The 18546-nt window shown below is 48.5% G+C and overlaps 1 protein-coding gene across 1 annotated transcript in view; it reads left to right on the top strand.

Moving 5' to 3' along the window:
• LOC144168012 (calcium-activated chloride channel regulator 3A-1-like) overlaps window positions 1-18546 on the top strand; it is a 95049-nt gene that overhangs the window by 17423 nt on the left and 59080 nt on the right. The window contains exons 3-5 of the mRNA XM_077697108.1: window positions 1620-1726; window positions 9864-10040; window positions 10766-10872. Of these exons, the coding sequence (XP_077553234.1) occupies window positions 1620-1726; window positions 9864-10040; window positions 10766-10872 (391 nt within the window). The remainder of the gene's footprint in view (window positions 1-1619; window positions 1727-9863; window positions 10041-10765; window positions 10873-18546) is intronic.

Raw genomic sequence — 18546 nt, 5'->3', positions numbered from 1 at the left:
GCCGGGGTGACGAAGGCTGTCGGCCGTCTGTGGTGGGGCGCCGCTCATCAGCGACGCAATTTGGGCGAACTTCGGCAGTGCAGTTTCACCTTCGGGGGCCCGGAGTTCACCGCCGTCGTCGCTCGGCCTCCCCAGCGCAGCCCTCAAGGCCGACGCCGCGTCCCGGCCGTCCGTCCGGCCACCGCCAGTTACCCCGCGCTGCATCGTGCACACAGTCCCTCGGGCCGCGCGTCTTCCGAGAATCCGCGGGGCGTAGGCTTCCGTTGGCCGCGGCATCCTCGCCTACGTCTCTTTCCGAAACACATGGCCAGCCGACCCGGGTGCGGCAATGGAGGCGAAAACACTCGTTTGCTACGCCGTACGCCTCCCCTCGGCCCAAAAATGGCGAGCGGTAAGAAAACCAGTCAAAGAGGGACATGAATTTCGCGACATACACAGCCATTTTTTTCTTTTTTTCATCTTCGACTTCATAAGCTTGGGCGCGCAATCGTTTGCTTCTTCCGCCTAAAAAAAATAAGTTTTCTTTTTTTCTAAAAAAAATTTTCTAAAAAAAAAAGTTTTCTTTTTGGGAGTGCGTGTTCACAGGGAAACATTTTTGTCTAAACACAGACGGCCGCGGCGGCCGCTTTTCTGATGGAGGCGAAAAGCAAAAACGCCCGTGTGTGCGAGATTTCGGCGCACGATAAAGATCCCCAGGTGGTCAAAATTAATCCGGAGCCCTCCACTACGGCGCGCCTCATCGCCTGCGTTGCGTCGGCGCGTTAAACCCCACAATCAATCAATTGTCTAAACACAGCTTTGATATTTTCCAGCCTTACTATGCCTCGAAAAAAAAAAACAACTACTGCGGCGTGATGAAGTCTAAGCCCGCCCCTTCTGCCCCCAATATTTTTGTAGTTTGTGTTGGCAGTTTTCAGATGTAACTGGTTGAATTTGAATTCGCTGTTATAGGCAAGTGAATTGCGCACTGTACGTGCTCCGTCCACGCGTTAACTTTGCAATTTCGGCGGCATTCTTCGTTTACAAATATATGCCAATCGCAGCTTGCTTCACGGTTCATTAACTCATAAGCTGCCAACGCGTATGTCACACGAGTAAAGCAACGAATTGGGCGAGTTGGTGTAAGTTCATATCGTACAGCAGCGCAAACACACACGGACGGAAGCAAGGAAAGACACACGAGCGCTTTCCCTTCTTTCATCCGTTGGTGTTTGCGCATGCGTACGGTTTTTGCGTGGTTTTAAAGGAACAAAGATACTCTATCTCGTTAATTTGTGTTAAAGCCCCTAATTTCCGTATTAGCTTGGTAGGAGAATTTTAAAGATTTTTAAGATTAGTAGTTTTTATTCTTAGATACCAAATGTCCTTTTACTTAACATATAATTTTTCTTGGCGCTGTTTTATTCAGCTATTCACATGCCGAAGTCAAATGACTTGCCGAAAAATGCGAAGACCTTCTCCAGTTCAACGTCGGAGTCTACCGCTGAAAAGCTTGAAGATGTGTATAGGGACGCACGCTTCACAGGTTTTAGCTAAGCACGTTCTTTTTCGAGAAAATAAGGTGTCGCTAGCTAGACGTCAGTGCAATGCTACGCTTGACACAGCACTTCATCTTACAGCTTACGTGTTCGTCCAAGAATGGGCCCACTTCCGGTACGGAGTGTTCGATGAATACGGAAGCCTCGAGGACAAGAGGTATCCGCTCACCTATTGTCACAAGGGCATGGTGAGTAAAACCTGTGCTCCGAGTGCGTTAGCGGAATGCAAAACGCGCCTGCCATACAAGTAATTATTTGAAGAAAAAATCAAATTCCCCCTCTCATTTTCTTAGACCCACTCCTCAGCGGAAAGAACTAAAATATGTCACAAATACCATTGGGACGAAAAACCAATGTTTCGTGAGAGATAACAGGTCTGTGTGAATAGAAAGAAAAAAAAACGCGCCAGCAAAGCAAAGTGTCTGGTAACTTTAAAGTTATGTTATCAACTACGTACTCCGCATTAAGGGAGAAAGTAGATTACACGCTGCACAGATCAGTGCACTTGCAAAATAGTTGAGTGAAGCCTTGTAGGAGCCGCCTTTATGAAACTTTTATGTGCACGCAGACAAAATGGTGGGCGGGAAACTTCATATGATGGAAAAATGTGTTGCGGTTTCGTTGTGTGGCACGGATGCACGAAACAAAACACTACTTATGCGCGGTAAGTGGAGAACTTGTGCAAAATAAGTGCACGAAGCTCCGGGGTCTTGCCGGCTGGCGGCGTCCACGTGACTGGCGGAGGGAGCAGCTGTGTCACGTTCGACACCACGCTCTACCCTCCCTCGAATTTCCGCTCGCCCTCCGCCGTGCTCTCTGCGCGGCTGCAATCGAGGGTCAGTTATCGGCTTGGTATTTTCCCTTCTTTTTAAGGCTAAAAGGTGCAAATTTGGTGACCAAAGGTGCAAATTAGGTCACCATAATTGGTCGTTCAGCAGTGTTGCGGTGAAGCCCACCTGCGGCGATTTTGAGGTGTTTTTAGATGCGACGCTGAGAGCATCTCTTGTCGGCGGCCCTGTGTTACTTCCGCCAAATAGGCATTTTGTGCAAATGCAGGGCGTTCCACGGTTCGCCATTTTCGCTATTTTTATACGTATCTTGAACGTTTTTTTTTTGGATGACCTTCTTCGTTCATTCTTCGGTTTTGGGGGTAGATGTATAATATGCATATTTTTTATTTTGTCAGATTGGTTTTTGTTGAAATTTTATATTTCATTATTCTTTATTTTTCAAAATGTTGTCGGACCCATTATCCCTAATTACGCAATCATGATTAAAATCTTCCTTTCGTGAAATCTGCGTTTTTGTGGAAATCCAGGGCAACACCGTCCTGGCTCTCTGGATTGATTTGCAAAAGAAATTACGCCCACCTCCCCTCGCGGGAACCCTGGTGTGATGCGACGCTGAAGGGGTTCCATTGTGCGTTTCCGTTGGGTCGATTACTCGAATTACGTGAGCAATCGTCGGGTAATATATATATATATATATATATATATATATATATATATATATATATATATATATATAGAGAGAGAGAGAGAGAGAGAGAGAGAGCAAGCGTAGCGCGGACGGCCGTCGACTGAGAGACCGGCCGGAGTGCGGCACTCCGCTTATATGCGCAGCGCGTCCGAAGGAGAGGAGACCGCTGAGAGAGAGGGCGCTGAACATGCGCACAGCGCGCTTGCGCCGCGCGCAGCGCCGCCCACCGGCGGAGTGAGAGAGCCGGTGTGCCGCTCTCCGGCGGCCTTTCGGTCGACGGTTGCTCTCCGCTTGCGCTTGAACCCCCCTCAGCGTCGCATCACACCAGGGTTCCCGCGAGGGGAGGTGGGCGTAATTTTTTTTTCTGTCTGTATTCCTCAAGTTCTAGCTGCTTTCCACCACTTCAAAGGGAAAGCTTGCGGGACTGAATGGGCAATAATTTGCCGCAAAGAGCGCGCGAGGAGAGAACATTGACTTATTGTAAATGATTAAAAAAGAAACCGCATTTCGTTACCTATTTTTTCGTTCTACCTTCACGAACGTTTGCGCGAAGTTCGAAACACGGAGAGCTGTAAGAAGTTCCATGAATAAAACAACTGGAACTTAACGATTATAAAAGATCTTTTTATTTCTCTTCCAACGGGAAGGATCGCTGGCTGACACTCCGTAGCCTGTAGTGAACTTGCGGTAGTCAAGGTCAGATAGGAATCGCTGTTTCGGCGTCAGTTCAGGGGCAACAGATAGGGTGCTTAACGTGAAGAAACGAATGACAGCCTCGCAAGCGCCCGGGGAGGCACTTGCTAAGCGCGTGCATCCGAGTTGTACCAGTTGTACACGTTTTGCACGCACGCAGATCTGAGCTGTAGACTGAACACACACACTGCGCAAGTCAGGCGCAAGGGCTTCGACACTTTCTAGCACACTTAAAAAAAAGTCGAAACCAAAACTGAACTACGCACTTACTCTTTCTTCGCTAATTAAAGCTTAATTACACTCAAAGTTTTTTTTATAGAGCTAGTTTTAATTACTGCGGCAATTATTTGTAAATATTTTTCTTCAGTTCTTTGTTTTAGTTAAATAATTACGGAACAACTTTTTAGAGGGCTGAATACAATTGATCTGGCAACCGGAGTAATTGTATCATGTCAGCGCCCACGATTCGTATGGTCTCGGAGCTCGCTTTACCCCCCTGGGGACATTCCTCGTTGTTGCAACACAGAATTTGAAGGAGACATTGAGTTGCAGAAGAGTTTGGTGCCATTTCTAACCTGCCGCAGACAGGCCTGGCCTGATGCAGCGCTGTGTTTCAAATATCGCGCTTCCAAAAACGCGCTTCTCGATACCATAGTATCGATAAGCGCGTTCGCAGGATACCTTACCGATGAAGCGAACGCCGACGCCGCGCAAGGCGCTAGCGGAAGCTCAACTAGACTAGTACACTCTATAGCTCAATTGCACTCTTTCGCCATACAGAATTCTATGCCTTCGTTGGGATGCTTCCCTTCTACCTACCTCCCTTTTTCTCCTTGCGCCCCCTCCGTGATCACCGTCACCCATTCTCCCCCGCGCTCCCCATTCGCTCGGTTACGACGCCGCTCAACAACATGAACTGGCGCTTCAGATCAGTATTGCGGAGTTACCATTCCGGAATTGAAATGACGCCGGAATCATTCACCCCTTTTCGCAACCCCGAAACTGAATGGGAATGGAGTGGTGAGAATGCTTGGAGGAATGAAATGGGAATGGAATTAGGCGCCTTTTGCGCGGAATAGGATGGAGATGGAATGGGCTCCGAAGTTGCTCCACACTCCTCTCTCGCTTCTTGTGGCCGCGGCCCAACTCCGCTGGTCTCCGACGTGCGGAAATACCGCTGTAGGGTGCTCCCCCTCCTACGCTTCACCAGCGGTAGCAGACGCCAGCACATCTTGGTGGGTGGTGGTTTTTTGTGTTCATTGCGAGTTTTCCCAGCACTAGTTCGCTCTGGGGATTACCATGTTCCATATTTCACGTTCTCACGTTCTCAGATAATGAATGGCACCCTGCCATTGTCCCTGAAGAAGAAAGTGTATAACAGCTGCATCTTACCGGTACTCGCCTACGGGGCAGAGACTTGGAGGCTGACTAAACGGATTCAAATTAAATTGAGAACGACTCAGCGATCAATGGAGCGGAAGATGGTAGGTGCAACATTAAGGGACAAGAAGAGAGCGGAGTAAGCCAGGGAACAAACGCGTGTTAAGGACATACTGGTAGAAATTAAGAAGAAATGGGCAGGGCATGTAATGCGAAGGCAAGATAACCGCTGGTCATTAAGGGTAACAGAGTGGATCCCTAGAGAAGGCAAGCGTTGCAGGGGGCGGCAGAAAGTTAGATGGGCAGATTAGATCAAGAAGATTGCGGGAATAAATTGACCGCAGTTAGCACGGGACCGGGACAATTGGAGATCTATGGGAGAGGCCTTTGCCCTGCAGTGGGCGCAGACAAGCTGATGATGATGTGGCTCCGCGCCGTCTTAACTTCTCCCCTCCTTCCCTCTAGGCTCACGTGTCTTCACCTCGTAGTCCGGCGACGAAGGTCGTATCCCGCACAGCTTGCTGTGGTGCGGTGCACGGTTTACTTCGCCCTCTCCCTCCATACATAGAGGCTCATTGGCTCGGAAGTCACCAGAAGAACGTTACTGCAACCAGGACGGCGCCCCCCCCTCCCCCGATTCCCGCTGAAAGAACAAATTCCGCGTTCGTTCTGTTCGACGGAGATCTGTTGTCCTGGCTGCGACACGGGGTAACCATGCCAGTTGTCTGGCACTCGTGATGATATCTGTAGAAAAAAAAGATTGCATGCAAGCAACATCGCTCCAGGCACAAGGACGCGAGTTCGATTCCCGGCCGCGGCGGCCGCTTTTCTGATGGAGGTGCAAAGCGAAAACGCCCGTGTGTTCGAGTTGTCGGCGCACGTTACAGATCCCCAGGTGGTTTAAATTAATCCGGAGCGCCCTCCACTACGGCCGGCCTCCTCACGTACCTGTGTGGAATCCGCGCGGTAAACCTCATAACCAATCAGTCATCAACATCGCCTCAGTGCCAGAGGTGCGCGGATAAACACAACGAATTGCTGATGAAGCCTCTACTCGCCGGCTTGAAAGTTGGGTCACCACCGCTATATAGGACGGAAATCCTTATTTTCCAATTTTGATCAGGTACTGGTCAACATTCGACCACTACCTGGTACTCGTTCGTGTGGGCGAACTGCCTGACCATATGTATCTTTTTGCCAGGGCACACACACCGAAAGGGTTCTGTCAAAATGAACGTTGTGGCTGACGCATAAATGAGTTTTAGAACACCTGACGCAACCGCTTCAGAGCGTGCGTGCCGAAATGAACATCCGGAAGTCCGAGTAGGCTTGTGGTATTTAATTAGTTTTCGTTATGAAAAAAAAAACGAAAGCTGTGCATCATCTCTGAAAACGTTCCCTGGGGGCTCGCGGCATGCATCTTGTACAGTATTGCATGAATCTAGAAGACACACGCAAGAAAATTAGCCGACTTGTGCCAGTGTAACGAGAGCGGCCGTAATTGAACGGCCAGTGTTACTTCAAACAAACAAGCAAAATGAGGTACCGCTGTGTGCGGACGCGAAAAATTTTCCGAAACTAGCCATAGACTGCTTGGCTGTAAAAAGGCAACATTTTCCTTTATCTTGATTGAAAAAAGAAGACAAATGGTGCTAACTCGCAACTGCTAGTTTCGAGTTAAAACTAGGAGGGAACTAGCATAATTGCGAGTTAGCGCCGTTTTGTCTGCCTGTTCTTTCATCTGTGTTGTTGAGCACTTTTTCTATCAAGTAGAATCGATACTTCATTCGGTGTGGTAAGGGTACGTAATGCGAAGGCAAGATAACCGTTGGTCATTAAGGGTGGATCAGAAGGCAAGCGTGGCATGGGGTGGTAGAAAGTTTGGTGGGCAGATGAGATCAAGAAGTTAACGGGGATAAATTGGTCGCAGTTAGCACAGGACCGGAATAATTGGAGATCTATGCGAGAGGCCTTTGCCCTGCAGTGGGCGTACACAGGCTGATGATGATCGGTATTTTGATTCAGGCACGAAAATCAGCTTCTACATTGAGGAATTAGAGGAATGGAACTGAACTGCCAGGTGATTTTAGGGTGAAAATGTGGAAGGTTTTGGTATTCTTGGAAATTGAAAGGAAGGAAATTCCGGCAAGTTCTCTTTTCAGAATCGAAGTGTAATGGAATAGGGCTGCCCATTCCGCGCCACTGTTTCAGAGCTCCTCCCAAAAATGTCACCTCACAATTGTACTCGTCACGCCCGCAACTGTACTACCGATTCATTCATAGCTTTATCAATCTTGCGGCTGGGCCTAGTTGTTTCATAGCAACCGCCATAAAAGTTAGCGCAGATTTCTATAAAGTACAGGAGAGGCGGGAAGAACTGGCGTCAGTTCCGCTCGTCTTGTTTTTGTCGGCATATTACCTCTCATTGCGAATTCACAAATCCCCTTATGAGTAAGATTCCCATAAGGGCCGGCGAATTCCTTTAAAGGGGCACTGACACAAACATTTTGCATCTTGTTTTTTTTTTTTTTTTGCAATAAGTAGCTAGTGACCTACTTATAACCTGTAGAAACCTTATTTGCTTCAGCGTGCGACAGTTGTTTAATTAGAGGCATTTTCAATGCGGCCAGTCGCAGTTTCGGTTTCAGCGAGTGCCGCGAAACGATGGATTTTGTGGATTTTGTGTGAACAAAGCTGACCACGTGACCGTCGGAGGGATATCACAGAGCAGAGCCGCCGTACCACTGTCGAATCCGCATAGACGGCACTTTCTGCGAATGCCGCCACGTACTGATCTCGTGAGGCGCCTAATTAAAAAGCGACCGTGGATGTGACGCAGGCGCTGCGAGTGCAAATGCTACCGCGTCTAAAGAACGACGCGCGACGCTCGAGACGGTGGGTGGCAAGACGCACGCTGGGCGCAGCCGGCCGGTCTGCCTACAGGTCCGCCTACAGATGTGTTCGGCTTAGCACTGCGGCGGATATTCGAGTGCCTCTCTCGTAAGCGGTGCAGATGACAATTTTTAATGCAACCCGCCATCGCATCATTAACTCATTTCTCATGTAAGCCACCATGGTCGGGACTTGGGGACAATTTCGTGCAGCGGTAACAAGCTATCACTCGAGCTACCTGCGCCGGCCTGGGCCACTTCGCGGCCGTGGCCGCCGTCTGCACAGCGACCGTGCGGCTAGCTCAGTGGGCTTTTCGTGCCTTCGGCGCGTTTTCGCATCCAATGGTAATGAACAGTAATAGAAACAGAGTGCCTGGAATCGCTGTAGAACTTTGGTCGCAGCTGCCCGATGAGCTGACGAAATCACGGCGCCTCCGCCGCCAACGATCGGGTCGTTCGTTCTTGAGAGCAGAAGCTCCGCCCTCCGGCCCTCCGATTGGAGCGGCGAGCCGGGCGAGCCGGCGAAAAACGCCGGCAGTGCGGAAGCGGCAAACACAAACTCGTGACGTAATTTGGATGTTGTTTATTTACACCATATCCCCGGGATGTCGATTGCGCGTGGTCCTCTGCTGGCTGCTCGGTTGCGTTTCGCGCACTTTAAAATTGATTTTAAATATGTTCTAGGCTGTATTCACCGATTGATATTTTGCAGATGATGTAAATGTGTTCCCACCAATCTATCTCCGAAGTTGTCTCGCCTTCAAAATTTTGTGTCAGTGCCCCTTTAAGCTCAAGCGTCGATCTTCAACTTTCGGCCCCGTCATTCAGAACTGAGCGAAGATGTTAACGATGTCGCCGACACTGGTGCTAAACAGGCAAGGTCTCAAAATATGCTCTGAACGTAAACTGCGCGAGAAAGGGAGTATCTTTAGGGCATGAAGAATTTTTCCGCACTCATATTTGCCCTCCAACAATGTGTGCACCTTTTAAAGACGATAGTCTTTCATCGGCTACTTAAACGCAGAAATTTTGGTCTTTCTGCCAGTCTTGAAAAAAATCCTGGTATCAACGATACAACGTAACAACCAGAAACAATTAAACAAGTGCAATGCCTGTTGCTACAAAGCTAAAAGAGCCCGAAGGCTCCCAGCTACAGACACTTACAGAAACACACAAAGTTTCAAGTTGATTGCAGACCAAAGATGAACATACAAACAATTTAGAGTCTGCCTGTCTGTGACTCGATTCTGCCACCCTGTCAAAGTGAAACAGAAGCTGCGCAATAGTTTTATATACTCACAGCCAAATCTAAACATCTAAGTCAGGTGGAAATGTTCATACTTGTCAACATTGTTGAACAAGAACAAGACATTACGCAAATATAAGGCATAAAATCAATACACAAGGGATATTTGCGGTGTTCCTTCATTAAAAATTTATAGATGCTTGGTTTTTGCGATAGCAGATGAGATACTACATCAACTGCATGAAAAAATTCACTCCGTCGCCTGCTGTTACCCGCGCTACTATACCTCCTGGTGGCATTGTAAGGAATCGTACTACAACAGTAACGAAAGGTTTTACTATATAGGTTCCATGTTCCGCTTGGAACGCTCGTGGAGTAGGGCAACATGGTTTTATAAACGTATACTAGTGTGCCTCGACTCACGCGCGTCTCCTCTAGCATGTTTACCTCAAGAGGAAGGAGACGGGAGAGGAACGGCACGAGCGGAGAGCGGGAAAGAGAAGGGAGGCATTTACTTGGCAGGGGCGCCAGTCGACTATCGTCTTTCGTCGACATTTGCAACCGGAGGAGCGGATACGCGGCCATTTTTTATTTCCGTGCGTAGTGACGTATTCAACTGTTTACTTCTCCCCTCAGGTTAAACTCAACGCCTGCTCGGAGAGGATGGCTTTCGTGGCTCGCTCGCCCACCGGCGGAAGGTGCAGGATCGACAGTAAATGTCGGCTCGAAAAAGACTGCGTGGTCACCTTCCGTCGACAACCTGGAGATCAGTCAGTGGAGTCTTCTGTCATGTCCATGCCGTACATCGCAAACGTGCGTTGCCTCTTTTTTGCTTCCACTTGCCAAGAGTGAGCGTGAAATTTATGTCTGCATTGTATTGTAATTCAGTCCCATATATTTCAATGAACAAATGTCGTTACACTGTATTTTCTCATCCGTATGTGCTATCACGTGCTTTTCTATATATGGTAGTCCTTTATACGATCTTTTAAACGAAGCGTATTTTTTTTTTCTCTATTGTTGTAGTGCAACCATTTACGGTAAGTTCAAAGTGCTGCCGTGTGGTGTTGTTTCCTTATGTATCAGGGCCAGGGGCTTAGCCAGGAAAGGGGGGGTGGAGTGTTTTGGTGTCAGAACACGCCCTGAAATTTTCTGAGCGGTACATTCCCCCTCTATCCCATCCTCATTTCGGCCTTTTATTCGTTCACGCTGTTCATACTCCACATCGCTATATTGATATGTGAAAATAAATAAGAAAAGAAGATAAGAAAACGAAAATGCAATTGCGTGCAGGCTGCCTTTCCTTGTAGGTTTTTTTTTTTGTTGTTGTTGCCGGCGGCTTGCGTTGTTGTTGCCGGGGGGTTGCGTACAGCTTCACTACCTTCTTCAAGTCTTACGCGTCAGTGTGAGCTTCCTTTATTTTCTTTTTTTTTTTTCTCAAGGACAACAATTGGGACTATTCATTACTTACTTATCATTTGAACACTCTGATTGGCTGTGAAGTTTTAGTTTCTTCTGTGGCTTTGCTGTCTCGGCAGGTAAGCCAGCTCTGTCGCCACAATCCACTGGCACCTAACAAGCAGAACGCCCTCTGCAACGAGAGGTCAACGTGGGAGGTGATCAGCTCGAACGCTGACTTCAGAAGGTAAGCGGGCATCAGTGCGGTACTTAACTACCAGTTGTCACAATGAACAATTAAAGCGAAGTTTCAGTGACTGGAACATTAGATCGATGCTGGCCTTTTTAGAAAAACAACTTGCTGCGCGGCCAGCAAGCACGGAGAGCAAAACATGCAATGACTCTCGTACTTTTTTCCGCCCGGCAGAGTGCCAAGAGATGTTACGATGCCTTAATAGTGTAGGTGCAAGAGGACAGCAGTACCAGTAAAATAAATAAAATCCTTTTCTTATAATACACAGTTCTGTCTGACCGTTTTCGACGGTCCGCTCCGGTACCGGCGGAGCACTCAGGGCAACCGGAGCCAATGCGTTCGCGGCCAAGCGCGCCGCGCATGCGCAACGGCGCTCCCTCTTGTTATCGGAGCTGAGGTGTCCGTGAAAAATGGTCACCTAAACTTGCTATTTGATTGAGCAGAACGGGACGGCAGTTTTCACGGTGCGTTTGTGTGCATGTGCGTGTGCGTGTGTGCGGGAGCGCGTGAAGATCTCGGTTGGTATGTGCTTCGGGGTACCGAAGAAAGAAACGTAATGCTGTGAAAGTTTAAACAGTCGGCGACGATTGCTGCAGGCCTAGACAAGGCACAAGCAACCAATGTTGCGCAAACGTTTATTGATAGTTGCATTCTATGGCAGTCACCAATTTGAAACTGGCGAAATTAGGGTGCGACAGATACCTGCTGACTAGGATGACTCGATGTAAGTTTGAAAAAACTTTTCGCCCTCGCTGCTTTTAGTAGTCGTTCCCGCCAACTACCATGGAAAAACCTTGTTTCGCGTGGTGCTTAGGTCGAGTTGTTTGACAGTAACGCCTCTTGCTGGACAATCGCGGCCCTTCGTCACTAGCGCCCCAGATTTAGGCATGGACTACGTACGCGGGGCTCTGAAGGCCACGGCAGCGCTGATTCGCGGCGGCATCAGTGCACAGTCCCTTCTTTTTAAAGCAAAGCTTTATTAAAGAGAAGATGAAGAGGTTTTAGAATTAAAAGAAAAGTTGACCAGCAGCAAGTATACATAGAATAGTTCCCCAGTACAAAATATTTTCGCAATACCTGCAATAGAAGCGGCGCAATACGCAAAGAAAAGTGGCCCGAAGCTCCGCCCCCATCTCGCCGCGCGATGCCGGAAGACAGAAAAGCGGAGGCGAAAACTGGCCGGGAAACGTCATAGCTGAACTTCCGGCCGGAGCGGCCATCTGTGTCACGCTCTTTTCGCCGTGTTTCCTCAAGAGGCTCGCTACAGGGAGAATGCCATTCGGGTTTTTTTTTTTTTTTTTTTTCCTCGATAGTGCTTACTTGGGCAATTTTTGTGTTCAAAAAGTATGCACGAATGCCAAAGCAGACCTCCGTTACCGCGCCGTGTTCCTTAGGGGAATACTACCATGCCGGGATGTTTCATAACATAACAAAGCGACAGCCGAGGTGGTGATTCTTGATGACAAAGAATATAGTACTACCCTACGTTGGATGCCTTGTAAAACGCTCTAATGCGTTTTTTTTTTTTTGACAGCGACGGACATGAATGTTCGTATCTGATAGATATAGGAAGGATGGTGAATACTGCTGTACTTTGTTCCGGGATTGATTGATTGATTGTGGGGTTTAACGCGCCGACGCAACGCAGGCGATGAGGAGCGCCGTAGTGGAGGGCTCCGGATTAATTTTGACCACCTGGGGATCTTTAACGTGCGCCGAAATCTCGTACACACGGGCGTTTTTGCTTTTCGCCTCCATCGGAAAAGCAGCCGCCGCGGCCGGGAACCGAACCCGCGACCTCGTGCTCAGCAGCGCAACGCCTTAGCCACTGAGTTTGTTCCGGGATGTTTCATTTTCCAGAAAAAACGTCATATTTGTTCACGAAATGTTTGTTTCTTTGGACACGTCGGTTGTCTTTCGCTGTGGGACTAAGAACAGAGCTCAAAAACCCAACGCTTAGCAAAACTAACACAAGGCTCCAATCGTGATAGAAATTCTCTTCCGGCTAATAGGTAAATAGTATTCCTCCAAAGTAAAAGAACCAGGAAGACGGAAGTATACATGCTGCAAAAAGATCTTTGTCTGGAATGGGAAAACACCACTCCGAACCACCTAAGTACCATAATACTCGAGTGGCTAAGGGTGCCTAATTCTTTGAACAAGGTGCGCTGCTGTGTCTTTGGGGCTATTCATTCTGTGTGCCTGGATATTATAACCTGACAGCAACTCGTTGCCGTTGAAGTTCGCATGTGCTTCAGCGATATTCGTTGATAGTAAGCACCCCAAAGCAAAATAGCCCAGAAATCACGATGAGACTAAAAAAAGTAGGAGCGAAGAGTGAATACAAGGCCTTCGTCCGATTAGTGGTTAATGCTTACACATAACAACGGTGCAACAAGCCAGGGATTTATTATCACAAACCTTTGGTGATTGTTACCAAAAGTTACCCAACTACAATCTAACTGCTTAGTCCGGCTGAAATGTTATAACGAGGTGGCCGTATTATATAATAGCAGAGTGCGCAACACACATGCGAAAATCCAGCCCCACTATAGCCGCTAATTCTACGGAGGCACCAGTATGCTACAAGATTAGGAGAACGAATGCACGGCAAACAGGAAGGTGCAACTGACCGAACCAGGGCAGGGATTGCGGTACGTAGCGCCGCTGCCAAAATCGCGCGCGCACGCCCGCATGCATGTGTGAGAGGGAAGGGTAAGGGAGGGACAACAAACAGAGGAAATTGGGAACCAGAGACCGCTTATTAGCTTAAGCATGTATTGGTAACATAATGCTGCCCCCCATACAGGTTAACAGCGCATCAAAGCTACATTGTTGCGCAGGGCCCGTACCTGCTCTTTGCTGGTACATTTTATATACGCTACCTATGCTTAAATTTAAATGGTTTCTTAGATACGAATAAACAGTTGAGGCAGTACGTAATGTTAGCCTAAGCATTAGACACGCCCTATGTAGGTTGCCCAGTTCGGAAATGTTCTGACGGAACCCTCCCGCCGACGTACAAAGTCGCTGTTTTGGGGTTATTGGCCGTGTACAGCAAATTCAAGCTCCAAGATACTTAAACCAACAGGTCGGGGAGTTATCAAAAAAACTTGAAGACATGTACAAACACTGAACTGCAAGATAAATCGCGGAAAAGGAAAGCGCCGCTACCACGCGATCTTTCCGAATGCTTACGACAGCCCGCGCGGCCGAAGGGTGTCCTCCTTTGACGTCATGAAGCGCGCGACCAATTCGAGTCGTCAAAAACGAACAGCGCGCGTCTTTAAAACGGGAGCGCGCGTTTTGCAAGATAAATTACGGTTGGACTCATGTATGATAAAATTCAATGTGATATTCGGAGTCAGCATGCGAGGAACTATATAAACCCGCCTCTAACTCAATTTTTTTGAAAAGCGCTTCAGCTTCCCTTTAACCCAGCTGAGCCGTTTCGCCATCGTCAGCAATTTGACCTTTATTTGACCGCAGCTGCGCCGTTTCCTTGGCAACGCCTCACGTGACTCGCCGCACCGAGCTTCGCCGCCGCCACTGCGGCGAGGTTTGGCGCATGCGCGGCGCATGTGCAACGGTGGTTTGGCGTATGCGCTATTCGCAGTTGGGTCGCCTCCTGACCACCTGACTCGCTCGCCTAGTCAGTGCGAGTTTGGCCATGGATAAGCGCGTGGCCGGGCCGTCTTCTCTGGGGGTTTCGCGGGAGCGGGAGGCTTCGAGCCGTTGACGGCAAGGGGCGTCTGACCACCCCGGATATCACCCGGAGAGCTGCTTCACTGGAGGGCGTCCGGAATTCCAAGCCCGCGAAGCTAGCGTCGGAGACTTGGGAAGAGCGCAAAGCGTCGGAAGTGAATCAGGCTAAACCTGGCGTCCGTTTTGCATCTCCAGGGTTGGCTGAGCTAAGCCACAGTATTTTTCTTTTTTTTTTGCCACTTCCATATTGCCGCCTACGTCGTGAGCCGGGTGGACATTAGTTACACCGAATGTATTCACGATAGGGGACGCGGGATCTCATTCCCGCCGAAAATCTTCAAGCTGTGCAATTTTTGCGCGGACAAGGGGAAAGACAACCGTAGCAAATGCAAAGCCAATACCAGGAGTGTATGTCGCGTCTTGATTCCAGGAATCAAATCAAGAGATTTCTGCGCTCTTTCTTCAATTTCAGAAAATATTTCAAGCAGGCGCTCTGCTGCTCACTTTTTCAACTTTGCACGCCTCCAGGGGGCCCTAAATAAGTCGCTATTTCAAGCGCACTATCACTAGATAACATGTTCTTTCCTTGTTTACGTGTGAATCTTCGTCACCATTCCAGGAAGCATTTCGCGTGGGACGCAGCCTCTATGGCCCTGCTAACGCCAAAGACTACGGCCCTATGGCGCCTCTTTTGCCGGGTTTCAGCAAAATGCCGCAGCCAATCAGAGTTTCTCGCTCATGGGGAAGCCGCCGGTGGTTTCGGCGGTTCGGGCGGCGTCTACGCGAGCGACACCGGTGACACTCCGGCGGCGTTGGGACGAATGTCCCTCGTCGCAATCTGTCACACGAGCTTAGCTGAGCTTGTTGATATAGCGCTTCGTTTACAAGATATAAATAACGCTGAAAAGCATGGGGCGTGTTCTAAAGGCGGAAAGGCTACGCGCTTGACTGCGGCAAGCATCTGCTTGCACGGGGCGACATGGACCGCGCACGAATCCCCATTTGGCACACACCGCAGCAGCTAAAACTCGTCACCGCCTGCCAGTGCAGGACTATTGCTGAAAATTACTTTACAAATACGTGACAGGGGTTGATATTGCGGTGCAAGATGGCGCTGGGGATCGTCGTCGGCGTGGCTTCATAAAGCGGTGGCCGAATAACTGAGGCGATGCTAAGCTTTTTCTGCGCGACAACACCTCGGAGGAACCTGTTCGCCGCGACAGCTTCCCATACAGGAAACGCAAGCGGGCCACCAGTCATTGGTGCAGATCTTCAATTATTACCATGAGCGAGCATGTTGGGTTCAGTGCCCCCCATCTGGCTTTTTAACGCTCGTTTCCTCTTTTCTAGACATGACGTGCCGATGTATAGCAAGGCCGATCCGAAAACCAGTGTGGCGCAGCCAGTACACTCTAAGAACTCGAGGAGTGCTGGGCACTCTGTCTAGGAGTAAAAACTTTTGTCCCATATTTCACTCCCTTTGGAAGCATTGGGCGACTCTTCCGAGGAGTAGCGCGTGGCGGCAGAACGAGAGGCGAAACACTCCCCGTGGGATTTACTTGCCGCTTTCGAAGCGGAGTACTTGAACCCTGTGTGGGAATTGCAATGCCACCTCCAAGGCAGCGTTCCGTCACTCCCTTTAGGCGTAAATAAGCTCTATTGGCGGCGTTCTCGGATACTCTCTCTTGGAAAGCATCTCGTGACGCCTCAAAAGCGTTATGCTATTCCCCGCGAGGCAGCGTGCTTTCGCTCCGCCTGCTACTAGACCCCCCCCCCCTTCCCCACGATGGTACTATAGGCAGTTACAAGCAAACAAAACAGGACAAGCTATTTTGAAACATGGAAAAGAAGAAAAAACAAGCTCAGACTTTATTTTTCAAAATACCACAACAATCGGTTCATTCTGCAATTTAACACAAAATGCAATTTATTGGGAAATAAAATATCACGGCATAAAAACGGTTCCTACTCCACATGCCCACAGAAGACGTAGCGCCTATTTAGGATACATCCAAGAAAAATTCAAATAAAAATGCAGCAAAGCAATTGAGAACACTGAAATACAAACATTAAATTATGACGATAAAATGACATTAACATCCACAAATAAAAAGGTACTGGCATTAGCACGAAAAGCGTCAGTAGAAATACAGCAGTGGGAGAATAGTTAACAGTATTAACATAAAACAAAATGGCCTTAGTACATCAGCGAGTGCTTCACATGGACTGGAAAAGCCAGCTCTTATTTAGCACACATAAAAAAATTTACAAATAAATTTTGCGAAAGAAAAATCTGGGACTAAAACAATTCAGCGTGGATTACTATTAACGCATAACAAGGTGCAATAAACACAAAGATACAAAGCCATTGACACGGCAACTTTGCAACAGATATATTTTGGTGGTACAATAGGAAACCGCAGGAAACATTCCACTGGGTTTTTTAGGCGGGCGGTTCTCAAATGAGGATGCGCTAGTAAGATTTAAAAAGGCATAACTTGGTATTAAAAACAAACACGTTCGAGCTGACTGCTTCATAATGTTGGTGGCGGCCTTCAGAACAGTACCGACCAGGGCACCGTGCTTGAGCCAAAGTAACGTCTACAGAAGCAAGAAGGTGCGCTTCGCCTTTGAAGCGTATTACACAATGAACAGCCAAAACACAGACAGCAGCAATGTGAACCCATCCACGATGTCCAAGGGTGTGAGGAGAAGTGTCTTGAATGCGACGGCCACTGCTGCTGACGCCTCGGGGATCTCTCCCTCTCTCTCGAAAAACAAAAAAAAATCTTCGGGCAAGTAGCGTCTTCCCGTGGTTCTTACATAGACAGAAAGAGGGGGACAGCAAAGATAAGTTCTACAATGAAAAAAATATTAACGAGTTTGACAACGTTAAATGAAGTTTATTGGGTGATAGATTAGTTTTTGCGCCGAGAGCACGCACTGAACCCGTATTGGAATGCCATACTGCTTGGCGCAGTAACCAGTCTAGATGCGAATGTGGTGACCTTGGATGCCACCACGCTCATTGTACCACTTGGCCAATGTCATGTCAGACAGCGCGCCCTACAGCTGTCTGCCTACGCACTGCGCCTCAAACCCATTAGTGCTTACGTGTCCGTAGCTTCAACTGTTTACCCCGCTATCGTTCCTGGTATAAAAACATTGCACAACATTTAAGGAAACATAACTCTTTTTGTAAGGTTATAATCCCTGAATAATTTGCATTGGATTTTGTCCTCAGCCGACTGCAACGTATGGCCAATTATACGTTCACAAGACTAGCGTGGAAAAGTTGCTAATGGGTCATATAGCTACTGTTTTCTTCATTCTCGAGTACGCTTCGTTGCATGCACGCTGCAGATCGCAACATTTGATTAGAACCAATAGGCTCGTTATTGAACGATCAGAACGCTCGAGCGACGGCGACAACCGACGCGAAAAAAGTAATGTAATGGGTACAACAAACAGTGTGGGCGACAGCGACAAACGAAAAAAAGTAATGCATTGCTGCCAATGCCCTTCGTCGTCGTTGCTGCCGCTCGCTTGTGGGCTGCTTCTGTCCGGGAATAAACCCGCGACGGCGACGGCCCGTCGCCTGCCGCTGTCGCCGCCGTCAGCGGCCTGTGTAAAAAAATTTCGCTTGTCTGTGTCGCACACAATACCTGTTTGCCGTACACACTGAGTGAGGTTTATCGCGTCGCTCATCGCCTTAGACGCATGTAATTACCCCTTAACAGTGCGGTGAGTACGCCCCGAAAAGTCCCATTTCCGTCCATCCTGCCCTCAAGCAAAACGTAAAAAAACTTGTCTGAACAGCATTTCAGTCTGCTGCTGTACGCGCGGCGGTCACTAAAATTATTGTAATTTAGTGACTACCACCCGCTAGAAGCGCTCCTATCATTCAGCCTATTGTACGCAATTCTTTGGAGCCGCGCAGGCAGCCACAGCTACTGCACGGCC

The sequence above is a fragment of the Haemaphysalis longicornis genome, unplaced genomic scaffold, assembly GCF_048455015.1.
Source record: "Haemaphysalis longicornis isolate Haplotype H1 unplaced genomic scaffold, Haemaphysalis longicornis Haplotype H1 scaffold_2, whole genome shotgun sequence".
Lineage (NCBI taxonomy): Eukaryota > Metazoa > Arthropoda > Arachnida > Ixodida > Ixodidae > Haemaphysalis > Haemaphysalis longicornis.
This window is presented reverse-complemented; position numbering and strand designations above follow the sequence as displayed.